The sequence below is a fragment of the Enhydra lutris genome, unplaced genomic scaffold, assembly GCF_002288905.1.
Source record: "Enhydra lutris kenyoni isolate GAN:26980312 unplaced genomic scaffold, ASM228890v2 scaffoldscaffold38, whole genome shotgun sequence".
In the NCBI taxonomy this organism is placed as follows: domain Eukaryota; kingdom Metazoa; phylum Chordata; class Mammalia; order Carnivora; family Mustelidae; genus Enhydra; species Enhydra lutris.
Genome location: NW_019154122.1, coordinates 11,009,014 through 11,029,799, shown reverse-complemented (window position 1 = coordinate 11,029,799; position 20,786 = coordinate 11,009,014). Strand labels below are relative to the sequence as shown.

Genomic DNA, 20,786 nt, shown 5'->3' with positions numbered 1-20,786 from the left:
CAAGGCACCCCACAAAGCTTAGAGCCCTGAGCATCGCAGTTGCAGGTGAGCACCGTTTGGAGGCAGGGGGTCCTGCAAGGGAATAAGAATGTTATTTCAGTCTGTAGATGTTCAGTGTCTGAGACGCCAAGAAGACAGAGCTAGTGGTCAAGACTCTGAATTTTATAGCCAGACTGTTTTGTTTGTTTGTTTTTAGAGAGAGAGAGAGAGAAAGCGGGGACTGGTGGTGGGGGTTGTGGTGCAGAGGGAGAGAAAATCTTAAGCAGGCTCCTTGCACAGCGCAGAGCCCAGCTTGGGGCTTGAGCTCATGACCCTGAGATCACGACCTGAGCCGAAATCAAGAGTCAGACGCTTAACTGACTGAGCCCTCCAGGCGCCCCAGTCAGACTGATTTTGAATCCCATTTCCTCCATTTACCAGTAACTTGGACAGATTATTCCAATTCTTCGTGAATTTTCAAATTCTTCTTTTCTGTCGATTGGAGAGAATATGAACTGTGTCACGAGGTTCTGAGGACTAGACATGAATGTAGATCTGAGAGCTTAGAGCCATTCTGGGCGTGTAGTGGGCCCTCAGTCAGTCACCATGTCCCGTTGTCATGATCATCACCATATGATTGGCTTGGCTGGGACTTCAGGGGTGGTTTGTGCACACGTACTAAATGTAATAAAAATGCAAAATAGCAAATGAGTATTCGAAGGAGAGAGAACTTGTATATGACTTTATTTGTTCCGTCTCTCTGCAAACACCACTGAGCGCCTGCTTTGGGTACGGACGGCTCTGTGTTATGGACTGATAGAAAACATGGCGAAAGGAGAAGATACCAGGAGCTCAGGCATGGGGTCTGAGCCTGGTCTCTCCACCTAACAGCTGTTTGTGACTGAGCAAGTTACCTAAGCCTCCTCCTGCCACTTGAGATCAGACAGACCTGGTACGAACTATAGTCCTATAGTTACCAGCTTGGTGATTTTTTTTTTTTTTTTAATATTTTATTTATTTATTTGCCAGAGAGAGAGCTCAAGCATGGGGAGCAGCAGAGGGAGCTGCAGGGGAGAGGGAGAAGCAGGCTCCCTGCTTAGCAGAGATCCCAGTGCGGGGCTCGATCCTAGGACCCCGGGATCATGGCCTGAGCGGAAGGCAGACGCTTCACCCACTGAGCCACCCAGGCATCCTAGCTCTGTGATTTTTAAGCAAATTGCTTACCTGTGCACCTAATTTTCCTCACCTCAGAGTGCAGAACAGGATGGCATTTCCTCATATTGTTGGGAGGTTTCGGTGACTTGGTGGGGATAAGTGCTCGGCTCTAGTCCTGATCTTACTGAGTGGTCGCTGTTCCTGTCCTTTGACCTCGGCAGTCCCTGTCCTCGGACACCCGTAACCTTGCTGGACATGCCAGGCGCTGTCAGTTGTTCCACTAGAGCTGCAGGCACAGCATGGGTGGGGGGGGAGGTGTGCAAAGCAGGGGAGTCCTTCACCCCGTTGGCAGGACTCTGGGGAGGGATGACCGCGGGAGCCAAGCAGGAGTTGGGCTGGTGGCGCCGGGTGGGCACTGCATTCCCGGTGGACTGACCCTTGTGAGCACAGGCAGGAGGCGGAGAACTCACCAGGCCTGTTCGGGATGGTTTGAGGCCAGAAGGTAGCAGCTGCTGATGTCACATCAGGGGCCCTGAGCTTCGGGCTGCGGGCCTATCTGTGTTTGTGGCCCAGCACTTAGGGCCCCTCCTTTTTGTTCCTATCAGCTCTTCACCTCAGGCTGGCTTTCTGGGTGACGCAGGGCTGCGGGAAGAGAGGCCAGCAGTCATCAGTGCTGACCGAAAGGCCACCAGCCTCTAGGTGTACCCCAGTTTTAGGGCCTCCGCTTCTTGTTCTGCTAAGCGGAGGCGTTTTGGGAGGAGACGTCCGGGAATAAGCCTGCACGTTATCTGCCCGGAAAGAAACGAAGAGCGTTGTCATTTATAAAGTCCTCCCGACTCTGGGTCCCTTGAGGGACCTTTCCCGGCAGGGCCAGGTGTGGGTGCAGATTTGAGTGGGTGGGGCATCAGCGAGCCTTCCATCCAGAACCACTGACCCGCTGGCCACTGCTGCTGTTTTGCCTGATTCCTTTGTTTCTGTAATGCTGGAGGCTGCGCTTCCTTCTTGTCCTTTCCCTGGGTTCTTCCCCTTCCTAGAGCACCTCTCCCGCTCTCCTGCAGTTCAGCGTTCGTTTCTCCCAGCGTGGGCTGCCTACCGTTCCTTCCACTTCTCCAAGGTGCACAGCAGCCAAGGAAACCTAGTGCCGTCTGCCTTTGTGACAGATTTGGGGATTGGAAAATAGGGCAAATGATTCAAATTGCAAATGATGCTCTTCAAAAGAAGAAACCATATGCTTTCCCCCTTTAAGTCAGTTTCCACTGTTGAGGAACAAGTTTCATGCCACCCCCCCCCCGTGATCATTTACTCCCCAAATGTGGAAATAGAGTTGTTTCCGGGCTCTCTGGGGTTATTAACTTCTCCTTTTGGTTAGTCTTAGGTTATGTGGGGGCCCTTGTGGGGACTCATGTTCCTGTAAAAGTCTAAAATGTAAGCTGATTGCATTTGCCCAGCATCTGCAGAGCTACTGGATTTGAATACCTTAGAAACCAATTACCCGCAAGTCTTGAGTAGTCATTTAAAGGAAAAAATAATTGCTTCTTGTATTAGTTTGTCTTTGGCTGGCCTGCCTCTCTTCTGAGTTCCTGTACCAGTGGCTGCTGGGTGGTTGTCTGTACTCCCTGTTCCCAGAAATTGCCTTAAGTTGGGCAAACAGTTTTGCAGAATGATGTCTGTCTCCTCCGCCCTTTAGAATGGGGACCCTGCCTTCTCGTTTCATATTCCCAGCGGCCAGCACAGTGCCTGCTGGAGACTGGGGGGTGGTGTGTCAGTGTGGACGGGTGACTTCCACAGCTGGGAGAGTGAGGCAGGGAGCTTTGGCTGTTCAGAGACGTCTCATAGCTCTCGGCTTAAGTCCTATAAAAGCTGGGTCTGCAAGGGACCTTCAGCAGTGGTTTGTTCTGTGCCCTGGAACGGGTGATGAAGCCTGCAGGCACAGACGTGGACCAGAGCATGTGGAGCGGGTCTGTCCAGAAGGGAGAGTGGAATTCTTTTTGATGGCCAATTTTATTGAACTCTTATGGGCTCCCAGATGTTGTGTGCGATAGACCCATTTGTTGGGGGGAAGGGGGATGGCTGGAGCTTATTAAAAATGGCAAATTTCTGTGTTTCAATCCCAGCGGATATCTCGCAGGAGGCCCTGGAGCCTGCATTTCTTCCCAGGTGGCCCAGATATTAATGGTGGTCTGGTGAATATTCGCCTAAACTAGGGGTCTGCACACTGGCCAGCTGCCCAAATTCAAACTGAGAATGGTTTTTATATTTTTAAAGGCTTGTAAAAAAAAGAAAAACAACAACAAGAGAGAGAGCATACAACAGATACCATAAAGCTTGAAATATGTACTATCTGGCTTATAGAAAAAGATCGCTGCCGACACCCTTCACCTGCTGGTGAGCTTCCGCTGTCAGAGTGGGATGGGCAGGAAACTGGTACAGACAGAGAACACAGGCTGGTCGCTGTGCCATTCCTGGCTTTTTCTAGCCAGGCTGAGCTGTAAAACTCCCTTTAACCTTCAAAGATTTGCACACAGTAGGTGCCTACTGCCTGTGTTGGGCGAACAGTTCACGCTGTTATTTTATTTTTCAGGTGCTGTTGAGTTGGAAAACTTGCCCTTAAAGAAAGATGCCTTGAAAGAACTGGAGTTACCATTTGAAGTCAAAGCCGGTGGGTAGAACTCTGCGGGAGAGGGACGTGGTCCTCCACTGCTTCTTCCACTGCTTGGGACAGGAAAACCAAGAGTCCTTGAGTTTGGCTGTGTTTGAACAGGAAGAGGCAGGATAGGAAGTAGAATCGATCAGTCCTCAAATGTGGCCTTTTCTATCAGGATGATCTTGGGGCAGCAGTGGGGAGGTCAGGTGTTTCCCAGACCTACGGAATCAGAACCAAGCATGTGTCATTGAACTTGTATGTTTAATAAGTGCCGTTGGTTATTCTTACGTTTCTTGAAGTGTGAGAACTTCTGTCCTAGATATGGAGGTTCTTGTTTTTGGAGAATTCATAATATTACTGAGAGATAGTTTATTGAATGGAAGGTACACTCTGGAACGGTGTGCTTGGGTATATACTCCATTATCTGCTGTGTTCTGGCAGTGTGGCCTTAGGGAAGTTGCCTCACCACTCTGTGTGTGCTTCTTAGTCTCTAAGAGGAGGTGATAATCCTTCTACCTACAGCAGAGGGTTACGGAGAGGAAGACGTGAGTTAATGCATCAAAATTACTTGGAACAATGCCTGGCACACTCAGTAGAGGCTTACAGCTAGGATAGGAGTTCTGCAGTTCCTAGGTTTGATGAGGAAACAAGAGTTGTCCTGGAATAAAAATATTCTTAGTTGGGGTGCCCGACTGGCTCGGTCAGTGGGGCCTGTGACTCTTGATCTCGGGGTTATGAGTTCGAGCCCCATGATGGGTGTAAAGATTACTTAAAAATAAAGTCTTTAAAAAATTCCTTATTAAATGGCCATGTGTAAAATTAGTCCCTATTCCGATACCCGGTCATGATTCAGTAATAGCCTGTTGATGCCAGTCTTTCCATTATTTTGGGTACTTGTATTACAATAAAATGCAAGTACAATGCAATTGTTGCTAGGTGGAGTAGGGTAGAAATCTTGCAAAAGACTTTAGGCTTTCTTGAAGTCAGTTCAAGGGATGGGTAAACTGTCAGAATCATAGAGACACTGACAAGTTAGAATCTGAAAGAAACTCAGGAATGATGATACCCAGGGTACTTCCACAGATTATTATTTGAATATCAAAGGATTAGGAGAGGCTCTTAGGGAATATTGATGAAGTTTCCTAATATTTTTGCAAAAATGACCCTGTTTGTACTTGTTCTGCAAAAATTAAATGAAATTGAATAGTAACAGAGGTTCTTTTTTTTTTTTAGGATTTTATTTATTTACCTGACAGAAATCACAAGTAGGCAGAGAGGCAGGCAGAGAGAGAGAGGGGAAAGCAGGCTCCCTGCTGAGCAGAGAACCCGATGGGGGGCTCGATCCCAGGACCCTGGGATCATGACCTGAGCCGAAGGTAGAGGTTTTAACCCACTGAGCCACCCAGGCACCCCAATAACAGAGGTTCTCTTTTGCTGTCACCTTCCTTATCAAACATGCCCCTTGCCCCTAATAACTTAGATTAGAATTGCAACTGTGCACCAATTATTATTAAACTCTTTGTGGTGAAAATTTGTATTTGGCTTCAGTTATTAAATAGAAAAAATTTACTTTCATTTTTCGAGATAAAATCCAAAGGAAAACATTTTTTCATTATTTATTGCCACATTTCTTAATTTATTACACAAGCACTTGGTGTTAATATTGTCTTATCTTCAACAGATCAGTTGCACTTGAATTCTAGGTCCTAGAGGGTAGCGATTATTCTGGTAACGTGTGTTCTTTCAGAGGGAGCATACTGGTTGGGCCATGTGGATCTTCGAGAGATCCCTTAGGACAGTTCAGATACTCTTACGTGTTATTCCTTAGTAGTAACTTGGCTCTTATTAACTGAATTTAAAGAAGACCTGTGTCCTAGGAGACTTGGCCAGAAATGGTAGGGCTTGGGAAATCAGTATCATGGTTCTAGCCAGTTTCACGTCAGTCCGGGTTTTTATGAAGAATCAGGATTTAGAATTATTACCCATGTTTCAGTTGGTATGTTTAAGACTGGACATACTCAAAGTCTGGTAGTTCCCAAGAAGTGGTTCTCAACCAGCCCATGAATAATGGACAAGAAATGAGTTTCGAGCTCATGGGCTTGGGCAGGTGCTTTGGGGAGAAAGACACTCCAAGGAAGTTTAAGAAGTAGTTCAGTTGGGGAAGAGGCACTTCGTGGAGGAGGGCTGTTGCATTTGATAGGGTCACACTGGGCTTTTTCTTTTTTTCCTTTCTTTTTAAGATTTTTTTTTTTTTTAATTTGAGAGAGAGAGAGATAGAGATAGCAACAGAGATAGTGAGAGAGAGAGAGCACAAGTGGGGAAGGAGAGGGAGAAGCAGGTTTCCCTCTGAGCAGGGGAAGCAACACAGGGCTCGATCTCAGGACCCCAGGATTATGACCTGAGCCAAAGGCAGACGCTTAACCCACTGAGCCACCCAGGCGCCCCTGCACTGGGCTTTTTATTGTGCCTCGTTCTTACAGATCTCAGCCTACTAACTTTCTGTTTCCCATGTATGAGAACCTGCTGCCTGTTCTCTTAGTTTAAAAAATAAGTGGTAAAAGTCCCTATGCTTCTTACAGAAAACTAAAAGAATACAGAAAAAACGTAGGAAGTGAAAACGTATATGGGCACTTGACAAGACTTTGCTTTCCCCAGGCCTGATTGGGAAGGTAACGCTTCAGATTCCCTTTTACCGCCCCCACGTGGACCCTTGGGTGATCTCCATCTCCAGCCTTCACTTAATTGGAGCCCCTGAAAAGCTAGAGGATTTCAACGATGAGAAGGAGAAGCTCCTGGAGAGGGAGCGCAAGAAGGCTCTGCTCCAAGCCCTGGAGGACAGATGGAAGGCAAGGCACACCCCCTCGGCCCCCAGACCCGCTGCGTGAGACAGAAGATAAGAGCAGAGCACTGGATTTGGCTAACCCCTGCTCTTTCCTTTGTAGAACGAACGCCAGCGGAAAGGGGAGTCCTACTGGTACTCAGTCACCGCTTCCGTAGTTACGAGAATTGTGGAGAATATTGAAGTAAGTCCTGGCTTTGGTAAAGTATGAACAATGACAGGGAGACTTCTCAGGCTTAACTGTACTGTGCCTCTCAGTACCTTGTTTCTCGTGGGTTCCACCGAGCCGGGGTGTACAGAGCCTTCGCTGACGCTGACGGCTCAGGCGTGCCCTCTTCTAGGCAGTGTCCAAGGAAAACCTGAAAAGCTCGTCTCCAGCTCCGGCCAGACAGGTTTTTCTTGCTTCAGCTCGTGTGAGTAGGAGTTTTCCTTTCACTCATATTTCGTTTTGTTTTTGAACGTTGGACTCTTACTTGCTAAAAGGATGTGTACCTCCTTAGAAGCTGGGCCACCGAAGCCTTCATGACTGATCATTTCAGGGCAAATCACTTCACCTCTCTGGTCTTGGTTTCTTTCAGTAACACAAGGAAGGTTGCATACGTGCTTTCTAGGTGGTTACATAGTGAACGACCAACAGCCCGTGGAGGTGTTGAGTCTCTCCCTGATGGATCTGGTGGCGGTTTGAGGGGTTACGATGTCAGGGCTGTTGGCCATGTTTTCTGCTTTAATTACAGCTTTGTTCCATCCTTAAAGACTAGATCAGGGTCCATACTAATTTTTATGAGTGCCGTAATAGTGAGCCTGTACTTAGTACCTGTGGCGTTTTCCTGCAGTGCTAAGGTACAGAGGCCAGATGGTTTCAAGGTATACGACTTCCCTGCCGAAAGCAGTCTGAGGTTGTTGGTTTTGTAACTGTCATAATGTTGACAAAGAGATTGGTACATTTTAGGGGAGTGCTTTGAATTCTGTTTCAGGCAGTTTTATATATATATTTAGCTGTCATTTTAAATAACCCATCATTATTATTTTTACTAATAGCTTTATTGAGATTTAGTTCACATCCCTTAAAGTTTACCCCTCTAGTGTGTACACTGTAGTGTTTTTACAGGGTGTTTACAAAGTGCCTAGATTGCCACTCCGTAATTCCAGACCACTTTCATTACCCCCAAAAGAAACTCCATACCCACTTAGTAGCCACTCCCGTTTCTCCTCTCCCTCCAGCTCCACACAACCACTAAGCTTTCAGGTTAGTGTTTTGGACATTTCGTATCCATGTGATCCTACGCTGTGTGGCCTTTTGTGTCGGGCCTCTTGCACTTAGCGTCATGCTTTCAAGGTCCCTCCATGTTGTGGCACGGACCAGTACTCGATTCCTTTTTATGACCGAATAATGGATTCGGTCAGAGACGTGGACGGTCAAAGATAAAGTTGAATGTTTGTGAAAGCGGTGAAAACAGATTTTATTTAGGAACTGCTGACAGAAGGGGAAAGAGCAGAGCTCTGTTCCAAATTACACAGAGGCGGCAGGGCCTTTTAAAGGGAGAGTGAGGCAGAGGGTCCTGTGGGGGAGGGCTCAGGTGGAGAATGACGAAGGGTCAGTGTCCCCGTGATAAGGCCAGCTGTATCTGCTGGCTGGGCTTCTGTGCTCCCGCAGAGGCTGAGACTGAGAGACGGGCCCTGTCCTCCCTGATGATTGCATTTCAAAGGAATGGCTCTCAGGTCCTCGGTTATAGGGGATACATACACATCTCACAGGGACAGAGAAAGGATTCACAATTGTAAGCCCTTTTTGGTAAAGGCACTGGGAAAGGAAGGTCAGGGACCTATTGTCAGGCTTAGGCTGGAACAAACAACCCTGAGCTTTTCCAGACGGAACACGGAATGAGGCTGGAATGCCCCAGCGATGCAGGCTTAGGTCCTAGAAGCCGTGTTAAATATGGTCCCATCTCTCAGTGCAGCAGGTTGAGTGGAGCGTTCTTACCGAGAGGTTTTGTGGGTTTGGGGATCTACTGCATTTCGTTTATCTGCTCATCAGTTGATGGACATTTGGGTTGTTTCCACTTTTTGCCTCTTATGACTAATGCTGGTGTCAGCCTTCATGTATATGTTTTTTTTTTTTTTGTGAATGTATGTTTTCAGTTCTCCTGACTAGATACCTGGGAGTGGAACTGTGGGGGTTATATGGTAACTATTTAATTTTTCGAGGGACTTGCAAACTGTTTTCCAAAGAGGTCACACTGTTTTACAGTTTCACCGGTGATGTAGGAACATTTTAATTTCTGCACATCCTCACTGATACTTGTTGTCTGTCTTGTGGTAATAGCCACAGTAGTGGGTATGAGGAACTACCTTGCTGTGATTTTGATTTGCATTTTCTTACTGGCTAATGCTGAACACCTTTCCATATGCTTATGGTCACGTGTATATCTTTTTTTGGAGAAATGTCCATCCAGAGCCCTTTTTCATTAAAAAAATGGTTTATTTGTTTTTTATTGTTGAGTGTTTTGTTGTTGTTGTTTTTAGAGATTTTATCTATTCGAGAGAGCACAAGCAGCGGGGAGGGACAAAGGGAGAGGGAGAAGCAGGCTCCAAACTAAGCAGGAAGCCCGATGTGGGCCTCTATCCCATGACCCTAGGATCATGACCTGAGCTGAAGGCAGATGCTTAACTGTCTGAGCCACCCAGGTGCCCCAAGAGCTCCTTATATATTTTGGATTCTAGTCAGTTATCAGGTACATGATTGGCAAATGTTTTCTCCCATCCTGTGGGTTGTCATTTCACTTTCTGTTACAAGTTTTAATTCACTGAAGCAGAGTGTCTTTTTTGTAGCCCACCTCCAGGAGCCAGGGGAAATGAATAAGTATAACATATATGTGTCCTTTTGGTGTTCCTGTGTCTAGGTGCGGGGACACAGAGGCAAGATTAAGATACCATAAGAGAGGGCAGGCCAGTTATCTAGATCCGGCAGTATTTCTTTTGGTGTTTTTTTTTTTTTTAAGGGGTCTTATGAAATGGTTTAATATTAGTATTAAATAAAATACTAGTTTTATATTAGTATTGTAGCTCTTATCTGGAGGTAGCACCAAACACAAAGAAATGTCGTTCACGTCCTTTGTGATCTTAGCTCTCAGGACTGTGGTTGTAATTCTCATAGCATTGGACATGTGTGTGCTGTAAGCATTTGTATAAACTGCCAGCTCTGACTTTCTAGTGCTCAAGGGCAGTTTGATGTCTGCCTGTAGTATTTCTACCTGTAGCACATCTAAAAGTGTTCTCCTTTGTTCTCCCCCCTGCAGTTAAAAATTCAAGATGTCCATTTGCGCTTTGAAGATGGTATTACCAATCCGTCCCATCCTTTTGCATTCGGCATCTGTATTAAGAATGTGTCTGTGCAGAATGCTGTGAATGAGCCTGTGAGTATCAACTGTGCTTGCAAACTAGGAAGAAAGCACTGGGTCTTGGGAATTTGGGGCTCTGCCTTTGGTCATTTCATGTTCCCTAAAGGAGGCCGTGTTCTTGATCACCATGTTCTTTGGCGGTAATGTTCTTGATCACCATGTTCTTTGGCGGGAATGTATGTTTCTTGTCTGTGTCAACAGATTAATTTGCCGAAGTTGGGAAATGTCCAGTTTTCTCTGACCTTTCTTTATTTCATTCTTATGTTAAGTGTTGATGTGATCCCTTTCATTTTGTGCACAAAGAAACTGAGTCACAGAAAGGGTTTCAGCTTTGACTTTTTTCTCATGCTATGTGTACTCCCAGGGTAAGCTCATTCTGTTTCAGAGAATCAGCCATGCCCTGGGAATATTGCTGATGCCTTCCACATCTTGAACCCTGTATCCACCTCCCTTCTGACCTCCTCGTTCGTGTCTTTAATTACCTATGGGACACCTCTGTGGTGTTTTAGGCTTGTCATAAGCAAAATTATACCGTTATGTTCCACTGGCCCTTTATACTTCCCTGAAACCAATGTTTCCCCTTTATTCTCTCACATGTTACTGAATGTTAAACAAAACTAACATCTTTTGAGCACTTTTATGTGCCAGACACTGTTCTTAGTGTTTTACATGATTTGCCTCATTGGATTCTCAGTACTTTTCACCCCCACTGTTAACCTCACATTGCATACAGCTAAGTATGCCAGGGCACAGAGGGGTGGAGTGGCAGAGCCGGGTCTCGAACCCACATGGACCAGCTGCAAAGTGGGGGTTGGCAAACGGCGGACTGTAGAGCAAAGCCCCTCCATTCTCTGTTTTTGTCCATAAAGAATGACTGGATCACAGCCACACCTGTTGTTTACGGATTGTTTGAGGCTGCTTTTCTGCTCCAGTGGGCAGAGTTGAGTTGTTCCAGTGGAAACCATGTAGTCCACGAAGCCTTCCTATGTGCTCTCTGACCCTTGCCGGAAAAAGTTCGCCCCCCCCCCTGCTGCGGAGCATGGGTCCTCAGCCACTGTGCTCAGCTCCCCAAGCCTGTGCTCAGCCTTCTGGTTCTTATTCCTCAACCTCAGTATCCATCTGCTCCCAGCATCCTGCCAGTTTTCCTTGCAAAGTGTCTCAAATATGTCTCTTCTTGTCGTCCTCACTTCAGGACCCTGTAAGCTTTGGCCTGAGCTCAAACATCCGGTTTTCATGACTTCCTTGCTTCCATACCAGGCCCTCAATTCTTTCTAACGCAGTGCTTGCCCGTCTCTTCCACACCACGGCACACCGCATTTGGCCAAGGCCCTGGGGCCAATGCATGCAGCTGCTGGGGGCTGGAGGTGGTGAGCCAGATAGTTCTAAATGTAACCTGAGCCTATAAACGTGCCCATCTCCCAGGACACTCACGACTCTTTTTCTCTAGCACACCAAGGAGGGAAGCTCCACTTTGCACTGTTGCCAGAGTCCTTCCTGTTCCTCAGACACATCCCTGACCATGCTGGCAGGCCTGCACCGCAGCCCTCAGTGGCTCCGTGTCTCTTGAAGTATCGAGTACAAATTCCTTAGTGCGGCATAGACTGCCTTTCCTAGCGTATTCGTTTCCTAGGGCTGCCTTAAAAAGTCACCATAAGTGAAATGGCTCAAGATGACAGAAATTTATTCTCTTTAGTTCTGGAGGCCTGAAGTCCAGAATTCAGGTGTTCGCAGGGTCAGTTTGTCTGGAGGCTCTGCGGGAGAAGCCGTCCCTCCTTGCTTCTGGTGGTTGCCGTCGAGTTTCTTGCCTCCTGGACACGTGCCTTCTGTCTTTGTCTCCATCTTTCTCCCCTGGGTGTCTGCCTTCTCTTCTTAGAAGGACCCCCATCATTAGACCAGGGCCCACCCTCATCCAGTATGACCTTGTTTTAATTGGATTACATCTGTAAAGACTCTGTTTCGAGTAACATCCCCTTCATAGGTTCTAGGAGGTCATGAATTTCTGGGGGTGGGGGGGACTTCACCCAGGACACCTAGTAGCGTTGCAAGCTGCTTTCATTAGCACTTGATTCCCCACTCCAAGTGTGTGTACCAGTCCTGCCCTCCCACCGTGAGTGCGGTGCTCCCGTCACACAGATGTAGTTGCCGTCCTCTGAAGACACCAGGCCGTCTATGCGGTGGACCTGACGCTTCGACGTGTGTCCCCATCCTTGCCTCCTACCCTGCCTGGTGTCCAAACCATACACATCTCTTGAGGCTTATCCACGTGGCGACATTTTCTCTTTTGCTTGCTCATAGCCTCTCGTGTATTTTTCTTCTGCTTCCCTCTGCTTTGTTAAAACTGTTGCATGTTTGTGTCCCCATTTAGCTTTTTTGAACACTTTTGATTTTGAACACTGTCAGAGCAAAACCATGTTTTAATTCAGTTTTTTATCCCCAGCACCCTTGCACAGTGCCAGTGCATGCCTCCTCAGAAATGGTTGTTGAATGGATGGATGAGTTTGTGAATACAGAGAGTCATGTTTGTTTCCTTCCCTGTTTTACCGCAGGTACAGAAGTTAATGCGGAAAAAGCAACTAGACGTGGCAGACTTCAGCGTCTACTGGGATGCCCACTGCACTTTGTTGGGGGACTTGCCCCAGGTGGAGTTACAGGTAGGATTCCGGCAGAAAGCTCTGTGGGAACGCAGCACGGAAGTAAAGAGTGTGGGGGCCCCCGCCACATAGGTTTCTGTTCTCTGTGGCTCTGGTCACCATTCCCATGTCCCTCTTCCTCCGCGGGCCTCCGATGTCTAGTGGGTTTGCTTGACGTACTTCATCTGCATGTAGTTCAGAACAATATATAGTGTTTTGTGTATGTTTCATGTTTGTATCGTAGGCTAGGTTTCTTGGTTTTCTTTTTTTTCCACTTAAAGCTGTATTTTTAAGATCGATTAATGTTGCTGTTTCTATTTCTGGTTCATTGCTTCTGACTCCTGCACTGTATTCTGTGGCATACATCTATCGTACTTACATATTCTTTAAACCATCACAGACTCGATGTCCGGATTTTAAATGAACAAAACACCAGCTCTGACTCTTAAAGAAGAGCTTTCTTACTCTATGTATATTGGAACTTCACCTGTGGTGGTATTCCTTTAAGAGATACTTAGAAAGGCATTAAAATCATGGGACATAAAGTATTTTTGTTTGTGAAGGATAAGAAATTCTGAGTTTAATCTTTTGGTAAAGAAATTGTGGGTGGTTTAAGTAGAATGTGGAAAAAGGACTTATTTTTCCCCCTTATCTAAGATTTTCTTTGGCTTGCATGCTGCTGTATAGAACGGTTTTGTTTTGCTAATTTGATGAAATAAATACTGTACATCCATATAGAGAACCATACGCAGTTATAGAAAATAAGAACAAAGATCTTTACGATAACTATGGAATAGTCTCTGAAGTTTAGTATTAAGTTTAAAGAACTAAGGTAGGACAGCATGCGTGCCATTTGTGTGAGAATGGTTAAAAAACCAGAAAATCATGGATCTGTCTGAACACAGGCAGAATGCCTCTGTGCGATACAGAAGAAACTGCTATTATTGGTCGCCTCTGGGGAGAATAATTGGGTGGCTGGAGGATGGGAACCAGAAGGAGATATTTCACTTTTCTTTTTAAAGATTATTTATTTATTTATTTGACAGACAGAGATCACAAGTAGGCAGAGAGGCAGGCAGAGAGAGAGAGGGGAGAAAGCAGGCTCCCTGCCGAGGAGAAAGCCCGATGCGGGGCTCGATCCCAGGACCCTGGGATCATGACCTGAGCCAAAGGCGGAGGCTTTAACCCACTGAGCCACCCAGGCGCCCCGATATTTCGCCTTTTTTTGCCTTTCAGTTTTGAACCACGTGAATGTTTTACCTGATAAGAGATACAAATAAAATTTTAAAAAATGCTAGAGAGCTTTTAGATTCCTAGTTTTGTCCTCGTTTGGGATTCTGAGGTAATACGCTGTAAGTTACATAGTATACCAGCTTGTGACTTGAACCTGAAAACATTCACCACGAGGACAGACATTCTTGTGACCCGCAGGAGGCCATGGACAAGAGCATGGAGAGCCGCGCGCATCACTACATCCTGGAGCCCGTGTGCGCATCTGCTCTCTTGAAGAGAAACTGCTCCAAAGAGCCCCTGAGGTCTCGGCACAGCCCCCGGATCGAGTGCGACATTCACCTGGAGACCATCCCCTTGAAACTCTCTCAGGTACTCTCTTTCTGCCCGGTGGCTTCTCCTCTTCCTGGGGGACCAGTAATGGGGGCTAAGGAAGCGCAGTGATAGAAGGCTCTCAATACTTCATGGCACCCCAGCGGGAAAGAAAGTGCCCGGGAGACCAGTGTCGTGGCCGGTGTAGCACCTGCTGCGTGTCATACGGTGGGACTGGGCTGCCGTCCGGTTAGTTTTGATTTGGTTCTGAAGCACAGGCCAGAGTCCGGGACGTGCAGCGAACAGGAGTACTGCACTGTCCGTGGTCAGAGAGAAGGGCCACGTGATGCTGAAACGTGGTCTTGGGTGCGCCCTGGATTTCCATTCAGTGGCCTGACCAATACAGATTGTCCTCAGTAGAGATGGGCGTCAACCGAGTAGAAGAAACACATCAGTGTTAACCTAGTTACTCTCTCTTAACCTCTGCTGAAAAGCTGCAGTACCGGCAGATCATGGAGTTCCTCAAGGAGCTGGAACGAAAGGAGAGGCAGGTCAAGTTCCGAAGATGGAAGCCCAAAGTGGCTGTGTCTGAGAAGTAAGGGCTTGTGGTGACCTGTGCCCCTGACGTGCATTGTGGAGCGTGGCTGCCCTTGTCCGTGGGTCAGAAATGGGCCTCACTGTCCCTGGCATGTGGCTGGAGCTAAAATACAGTTGATTTTTTTGACCTTTGAAGAGTCATCTCTGTGGTTGACCTGCATGGATGTTCTTACTGTCTGTTTTGTTGGTGTTGTGGGTTTGCTCCCAGGTAGAGCATGGGGGAGTTAAAGTCCTCTCCGTCTCACTTAGCAAGTACACCAGTGCTGCTCTCGTGGGATTCGACTGTGTAGGCAGTAACTTCATAGTGATCTCTGAGCCTGCTCCCCTGTGTCCGTGCTCCCGTACTGTCCGGGCAGCATTTAGGTAGCACACCTGATAACTTAGGTAGCAAAAATCAGTCTTTTTCTGTTGCAGTGATAGACTGGGCTGGGCCAGTGTATTAAAAATTTTCAAGATCCTGTGTATTTCCACGGCTTTTCCGAAGTATGCCATTTAAAATCTTTCGTGTCCAAATCCTTGCTAATTATCTTAAGATCGTTTTTACCCTGTGGTCACTGGTTGATTATCTGCCAGTGGACCACACTACTGTTACGGGTGATTCAAACCAATTCCGTAATACGTTATTACTGATGCTGAAGTTGAGAATCTATTATTTGATGTTCTTCGTGTGAAAAGTAATTAACATTGTTATGAAACATCTCAGCTGCCGAGAATGGTGGTATTTTGCTCTGAATGCCAACCTGAACGAGATCAGAGAGGAGAGGAAGCGCTGTACCTGGGACTTCTTGTTGCACCGGGCCCGCGATGCCGTGTCTTACACCGACAAGTACTTCAGCAAGCTGAAAGGAGGCTTGCTGCATGCAGACGACAGGGTAAGGGGACTCTTGTTACCTTCGTTGTTTCTTGGCTTCCAGTGGGAGCATGGGGAGGCGGATCAGTTCCCTCATCAGACTTGTAGTGGTTTGTGAAGGCGTCTGGTTTCTCTGGAGCTCTAAGACCTGTTTTGTTTGTTTTTGTTTTAATCCAAACAGGAGGAGATGCGCCGGATTGAGGAGGAACAGAGCTTTGAGGAGTTGAAGATTTTGCGTGAACTGGTTCATGAGCGATTTCACAAGCAGGAAGAACTGGCAGAGGTAAGACCTCCTCCATGGGAGGGCACGCTCGGACCCTCCACGCTCAGAGAGCCTCAGTTCCGACGTGCTGTGCTTCTCGGTGGGGGTGGCAGGGGGGCGCAGCGGAGAAGAATCCGTGGGACATCTCAGCTTGTTTCTGTCTCTGGGGCCTCATATTTGCTCATTTCTGGTTCACGCAGAGCCTACGAGAGCCTCAGTTGGATTCTCCGGGGGATTCCCCTGGGGACCCGGAAACGAGTGGAGGCAGTGGGATGCTCCAGTACCTTCAGTCCTGGTTTCCTGGCTGGGGTGGCTGGTACGGGCAGCAGACCCCTGAGGGGAGAGTGGTCGAGGGGCTGTCGGCAGAGCAGCACGGACAGTGGACTCCCGAGGAGATCCTAGGTAAGGGGGGTGCAGGCCTTCACTTGCCTGCCCTCGGCTGTCGTGAAGGGAGACGCTTGGTTCATGAAAATTCGTCTGGTATTGGTGCAACGGCCCGTGGTGTTTGTCAAATAAAAGAAGGAGACATTTGTAAAACAGTTCATCTCGCATTCGTAGATTCAGATGGAGGAAGTTTTTGAGAGAGAACTTCGTTTGCAGCTTCATTGCTGCATTGGAATAATGAGCACAGTTTCAGAGCTGAGCGGTGGCGACTGTAAGAGAACGAAGCAAGTTCAGGAGGCTTAAACTCTGAAGCTGGGGGATCAGTCCAAAGCCGCTCTTAGAGCCGTGCTGTGCAACACGGTAGCCGTAGTCACAGATAGGCAACCTATCTATTGATTTATATTTAAAAAAATATTTGATCGAGGGGCGCCTGGGTGGCTCAGTGGGTTAAAGCCTCTGCCTTCGGCTTGGGTCATGATCTCAGGGTCCTGGGATCAAGCCCCGCATCGGGCTCTTTGCTCAGCGGGGAGCCTGCTTCCCCCCGACCTCTGCCTGCCTCTCTGCCTACTTGTGATCTCTGTCAAAAAAAAAAAAAAAAAAAAAAAATCTTAAAAAAAAATTTGATCGAAGCAAACATACATAAAATGCACACACCATACTTACATAGATTGGCGGCTTCCAGAGTGAATATTCCTGTATAACCTGCATGCTGGTAGAGAAATAGAACACAACCAACACCCCAGAGGGCTTTGTGCGTTTTGTATGCTGTCCTGCGTGTTAGTCTTTTTCTTGACTTTTAACACCATCGATTTGTTTACCCATTTTCAAACAGATGGCTATTTAAATTCAGATTAATTAAAATTAAAAGAAAAAAATTCTGTTTTTTTCCTTCAGTTACACTAGGCATGTCAGCCATGGAGCCCAAAGGTGCCTGTTCCTGGTGGTCCCTGAGCCCGCTGTGAGGACATAGAGCATCTCACCGTGTTGGGCAGTGTGGGTTATGCTGGCCTCTGTCCTGAATCTTCACATCCTCTCGGAGAATGAGCTGATAAGATCTCTCTCTCTCTCTTTTTTTAAAAGACTTTTAAAACTTAATTATTTATGAGAGAGGCAGAGGTAGAGGGATGCGGGACTTGATCCCAGGATGCTGGGATCACAACCCGAGTCAAAGGCAGACACTCAACTGACTGAGCCACCCAGGAGCCCCTGATAAGATCTCTTACAAAACACTGGGATCATTTTGCATTGGGGATGAAGCAATTGTTCATGACTTTGGAGTTCTTCCCTGAACAAAGGGGAAAATTGTTCAATAATGTCATCATCACTGTGATCCGTGGGGCCAGTAGCGCTTTTCGACTTTTTCCGTGTGTTCCCCTGACGTCTTTCCTTCCTCACGCTCAGGCACCGAGGAGTTCTTCGACCCCACCGCTGACGCGTCCTGCCTGAGTGCCTACACGAAGCGGGACCTGGTGTTTGCCACACTGAACGTGCAGCTGCAGCGAGGCACCGTGACGCTGCTGCACCAGGAGCCGGGCGGCCCACGGGCCGAGGAGCGCGCCTTCATGCAGCTCGAGTTCTCAGGTGCTGCCCCGCAGAGCCACGGGCTGCTCTCGCCTGGCCCCGGCGTCCGCGCGTGTCTCCCTGGTCATGGTCCTCACGTTCCAGTGGGCTGCTGTGAGCGCGGGATGGTGGGAGGCAGAGTCACTGGGGGAGTGCGGGGCTCGGTGCCTGCGAGCCTCCGATCGGAGCATTCACCAGCTGGTCGGCACAGAGGCCAGTGTTCTGTGTGTCTGTAAAAGACGCTTATTTCATCTGTATTGTGGATTCCCTGATCCCGGACTCGGCCAGCTGCACCGTAACTTGTGCCCCAGTGAAACTTACCTGCTGGAGGGCCTGGCACACAGCGTGGGGGCCGCTGTAAACCGTGACATCACCAACAAAAAGTACAAAAATGCGAACCGCCTGGCACTAAGTAGACCACGAGAGGGGCACATGGGCGCAGCACAATGCTCTCTGGGTCACCCGTGGCTGTGAGCGTGCACTTTAGATGACTCAGATTTGTTTCTGCTGCGCACATGTCCTCAGAACCACCGAGAGGCTGGATTGCGGGGCTGTGAATTAGTTTTAGTGAGTAGGTGAATTCACAAACATGGAACCCACAGATACTGAGGACAGGCCGTGTTTGACATGTTTGTGACTGAATTAAAGGTGTACTACACAGATGCTGGTTTTTTTACATCTCACACAGACTTTTATTTCAGTGTAGAAAATAGCTGCTTATCTCAGTAATTTAAAGGTAAACAACCAAAAAGAAAAAAAAAAAGCCAGTTTGTTTGATTTTATCATCTTGAGAGCGGACGTATCATCAGCTTAGCGTGAACCAGCAGATGGCTTGAACTCAATGGTTACATGTTCTGTTTAGAATTCATTCTGCGGGGAAACTTCTGATAGTCCGTATGTAGTTACAGAGAGAGACTTATACAGACCCAGTGATACATGGATAGGATTTTTAGTTCTACTTTGAAGGAAAAAGACATCACAATATTAACCGTCCTCTGTAAAATATTACAGCTTAGACTTGTAAGATACTTTTGGTTTTCATGGTGTAGTATCAACTCTTACGCTGGTATATTTGTAGGTGTGAAGCTGCTAGCAGAGTCTCTTCCTCGAAGAAATTCCTCCTTGCTCTCAGTCCAGTTGGGTGGACTGTTTCTTCGAGACCTGGCCACAGAAGGCACCATGTTTCCCCTTCTGGTGTTCCCGAATTCAGTACGTACGGCAGTGGGATGGCTGCTCTGTCCCGGGTGGGGTGGACTGTCTTAGGTGAGCAATAGGTAATACTAACTCAGTTCATTCTGACATTTGGTCATGTTGAGAAAGATGGGCTGATTAAAAACAAACTTGAATTTAGTAAGGTTTTTTAATTTGCCAGAGAGTGAATGTTGGAGGGTTTTACGGCAGTGCCTTCTTCCTCTCCTCTGTCGTAGCTGCCGTGGAGTAGTTTGCTCTGTTTTGGAAGAAAATGGCATCAGCACCACTGTTTTCTGCATTTCAAGGTCACTGTTCGCATCTCCTCTGTCTGGAGTTCATTTTCATGCATTCTGACCCTAAGTCACTGATAGAAAGTCCCATCTTTTTCAGAGTTCCAAGAGAACCACTTCAAGTTATCTATATATTTGTAATCTTTTATAGTCAATATACTTTATTAATTAGATCTTTGATCTTAATTAAGTTGGCAGAGGTACGATCAGAATAGCTGAGCATTTAGCCACTTGCTCTGTCTGATTTTTTTCAGGGGGTGGTTTATGGAGAGGGTGGGAGACGCAGGTGTGAGCATCTACAAAACCTTACATACTTCCTGCTCATTTAGGAATCTGTCATTATACACGCTCACTGCCGAGGAGCGGAGTAGTACACTGTCCATTTTAGCTTAGAAAAAGGGATCAGTGTGCAAGTCTTCTCATCCAGTGTCAGGTGAGTTTTGTTGGGAGTGCTGAGCGAGAATGATGCCACAGGGCAGGACTTGAGGAAGTGTGTGCACGGCCAGTCGTCCCTTCTCACCTGACATTCATGCATTTTGTGTGTGTTTTAATAGCAAAAAGAAGTTGGCAGAGTCTCACAGTCTTTTGGTCTCCAGACAACATCTGCAGACAGAAGTGATCATAACCCTGGTAATTTGTCATATGTTCTTAAAACTAGTCTTTAGAAATAAGATGATTACAGATCAGTAGTCTTGGTCAATTGTAAGAGGGAGTGTGTCCTGTTTTGTCCCAGCAGTTTGTCGTGTAGCTCTGTGTTTGTCTTGGAGACTCTGTTCTCTGTTAACCCTTGTGTGACTGGTGTCTGCCTGTAGTGCTTCCGGGGCCTGGGTTTCCGTAATGGGAGTGAGTACAGCAACCCAGTCTTGAGGATTCCTGTTGAGGCGGTCCTCATTAGGGTCTCTATTTTATAGAATTTTCGTAAATGAGAACTAATTAGAAAATAATTTAGAAAATGTCTTTTTTCCCAGAATTCCTTACAGGTTACCAGGAATAGGGTGATTGTTTTTGCTGTGTTCCATTTTCTTTCTCTGCTTCTTCCCTTCAGCTGCGGACCCGGATGACCCGGTTTTTGAGATGCTGTATGAGAGAAATCCAGTGCACAGCCATTTTGAGAGGCGGCTGAATGTCAGCACGAGGCCCTTGAACATCATATATAATCCCCAGGCTATTAAAAAAGTAGCAGACTTTTTCTACAAGGGAAAGGTTCATACCTCAGGTTAACTTTTTTGTTTGTTTGATCTTCTGTTACTTTCTATAGACATCTTTCTTGTCATTTTTAGTGCTTTGGACAAGGGTTATTACACATTGAAGTGACCTGGAGTGGCTGGAATCAAAAAGGCCTGGAGGGCCCATGGGTAGGGTTGTCCTTAGTTACGGAAACAGGGGAAGTGTCCTTGGAACGTTACTTTTCCAGAAGGGATCAGTATTAAATATTTTCTTTGTCTTTGCTTCCATTTAGCATGCT

The 20,786-nt window shown here is 47.0% G+C and overlaps 1 protein-coding gene across 1 annotated transcript in view; it reads left to right on the top strand.

Moving 5' to 3' along the window:
* The window catches only part of LOC111154928 (vacuolar protein sorting 13 homolog D), a 255,254-nt gene that overhangs the window by 5,562 nt on the left and 228,906 nt on the right, over positions 1 to 20,786 (top strand). The window contains exons 3-16 of the mRNA XM_022514884.1: positions 3,716 to 3,793; positions 6,434 to 6,624; positions 6,721 to 6,801; positions 9,914 to 10,030; positions 12,562 to 12,666; positions 14,077 to 14,247; positions 14,682 to 14,782; positions 15,488 to 15,656; positions 15,816 to 15,917; positions 16,097 to 16,298; positions 17,682 to 17,861; positions 18,919 to 19,049; positions 19,876 to 19,951; positions 20,367 to 20,537. Coding sequence (XP_022370592.1) covers positions 3,716 to 3,793; positions 6,434 to 6,624; positions 6,721 to 6,801; positions 9,914 to 10,030; positions 12,562 to 12,666; positions 14,077 to 14,247; positions 14,682 to 14,782; positions 15,488 to 15,656; positions 15,816 to 15,917; positions 16,097 to 16,298; positions 17,682 to 17,861; positions 18,919 to 19,049; positions 19,876 to 19,951; positions 20,367 to 20,537 — 1,875 coding nt within the window. The remainder of the gene's footprint in view (positions 1 to 3,715; positions 3,794 to 6,433; positions 6,625 to 6,720; positions 6,802 to 9,913; positions 10,031 to 12,561; positions 12,667 to 14,076; positions 14,248 to 14,681; positions 14,783 to 15,487; positions 15,657 to 15,815; positions 15,918 to 16,096; positions 16,299 to 17,681; positions 17,862 to 18,918; positions 19,050 to 19,875; positions 19,952 to 20,366; positions 20,538 to 20,786) is intronic.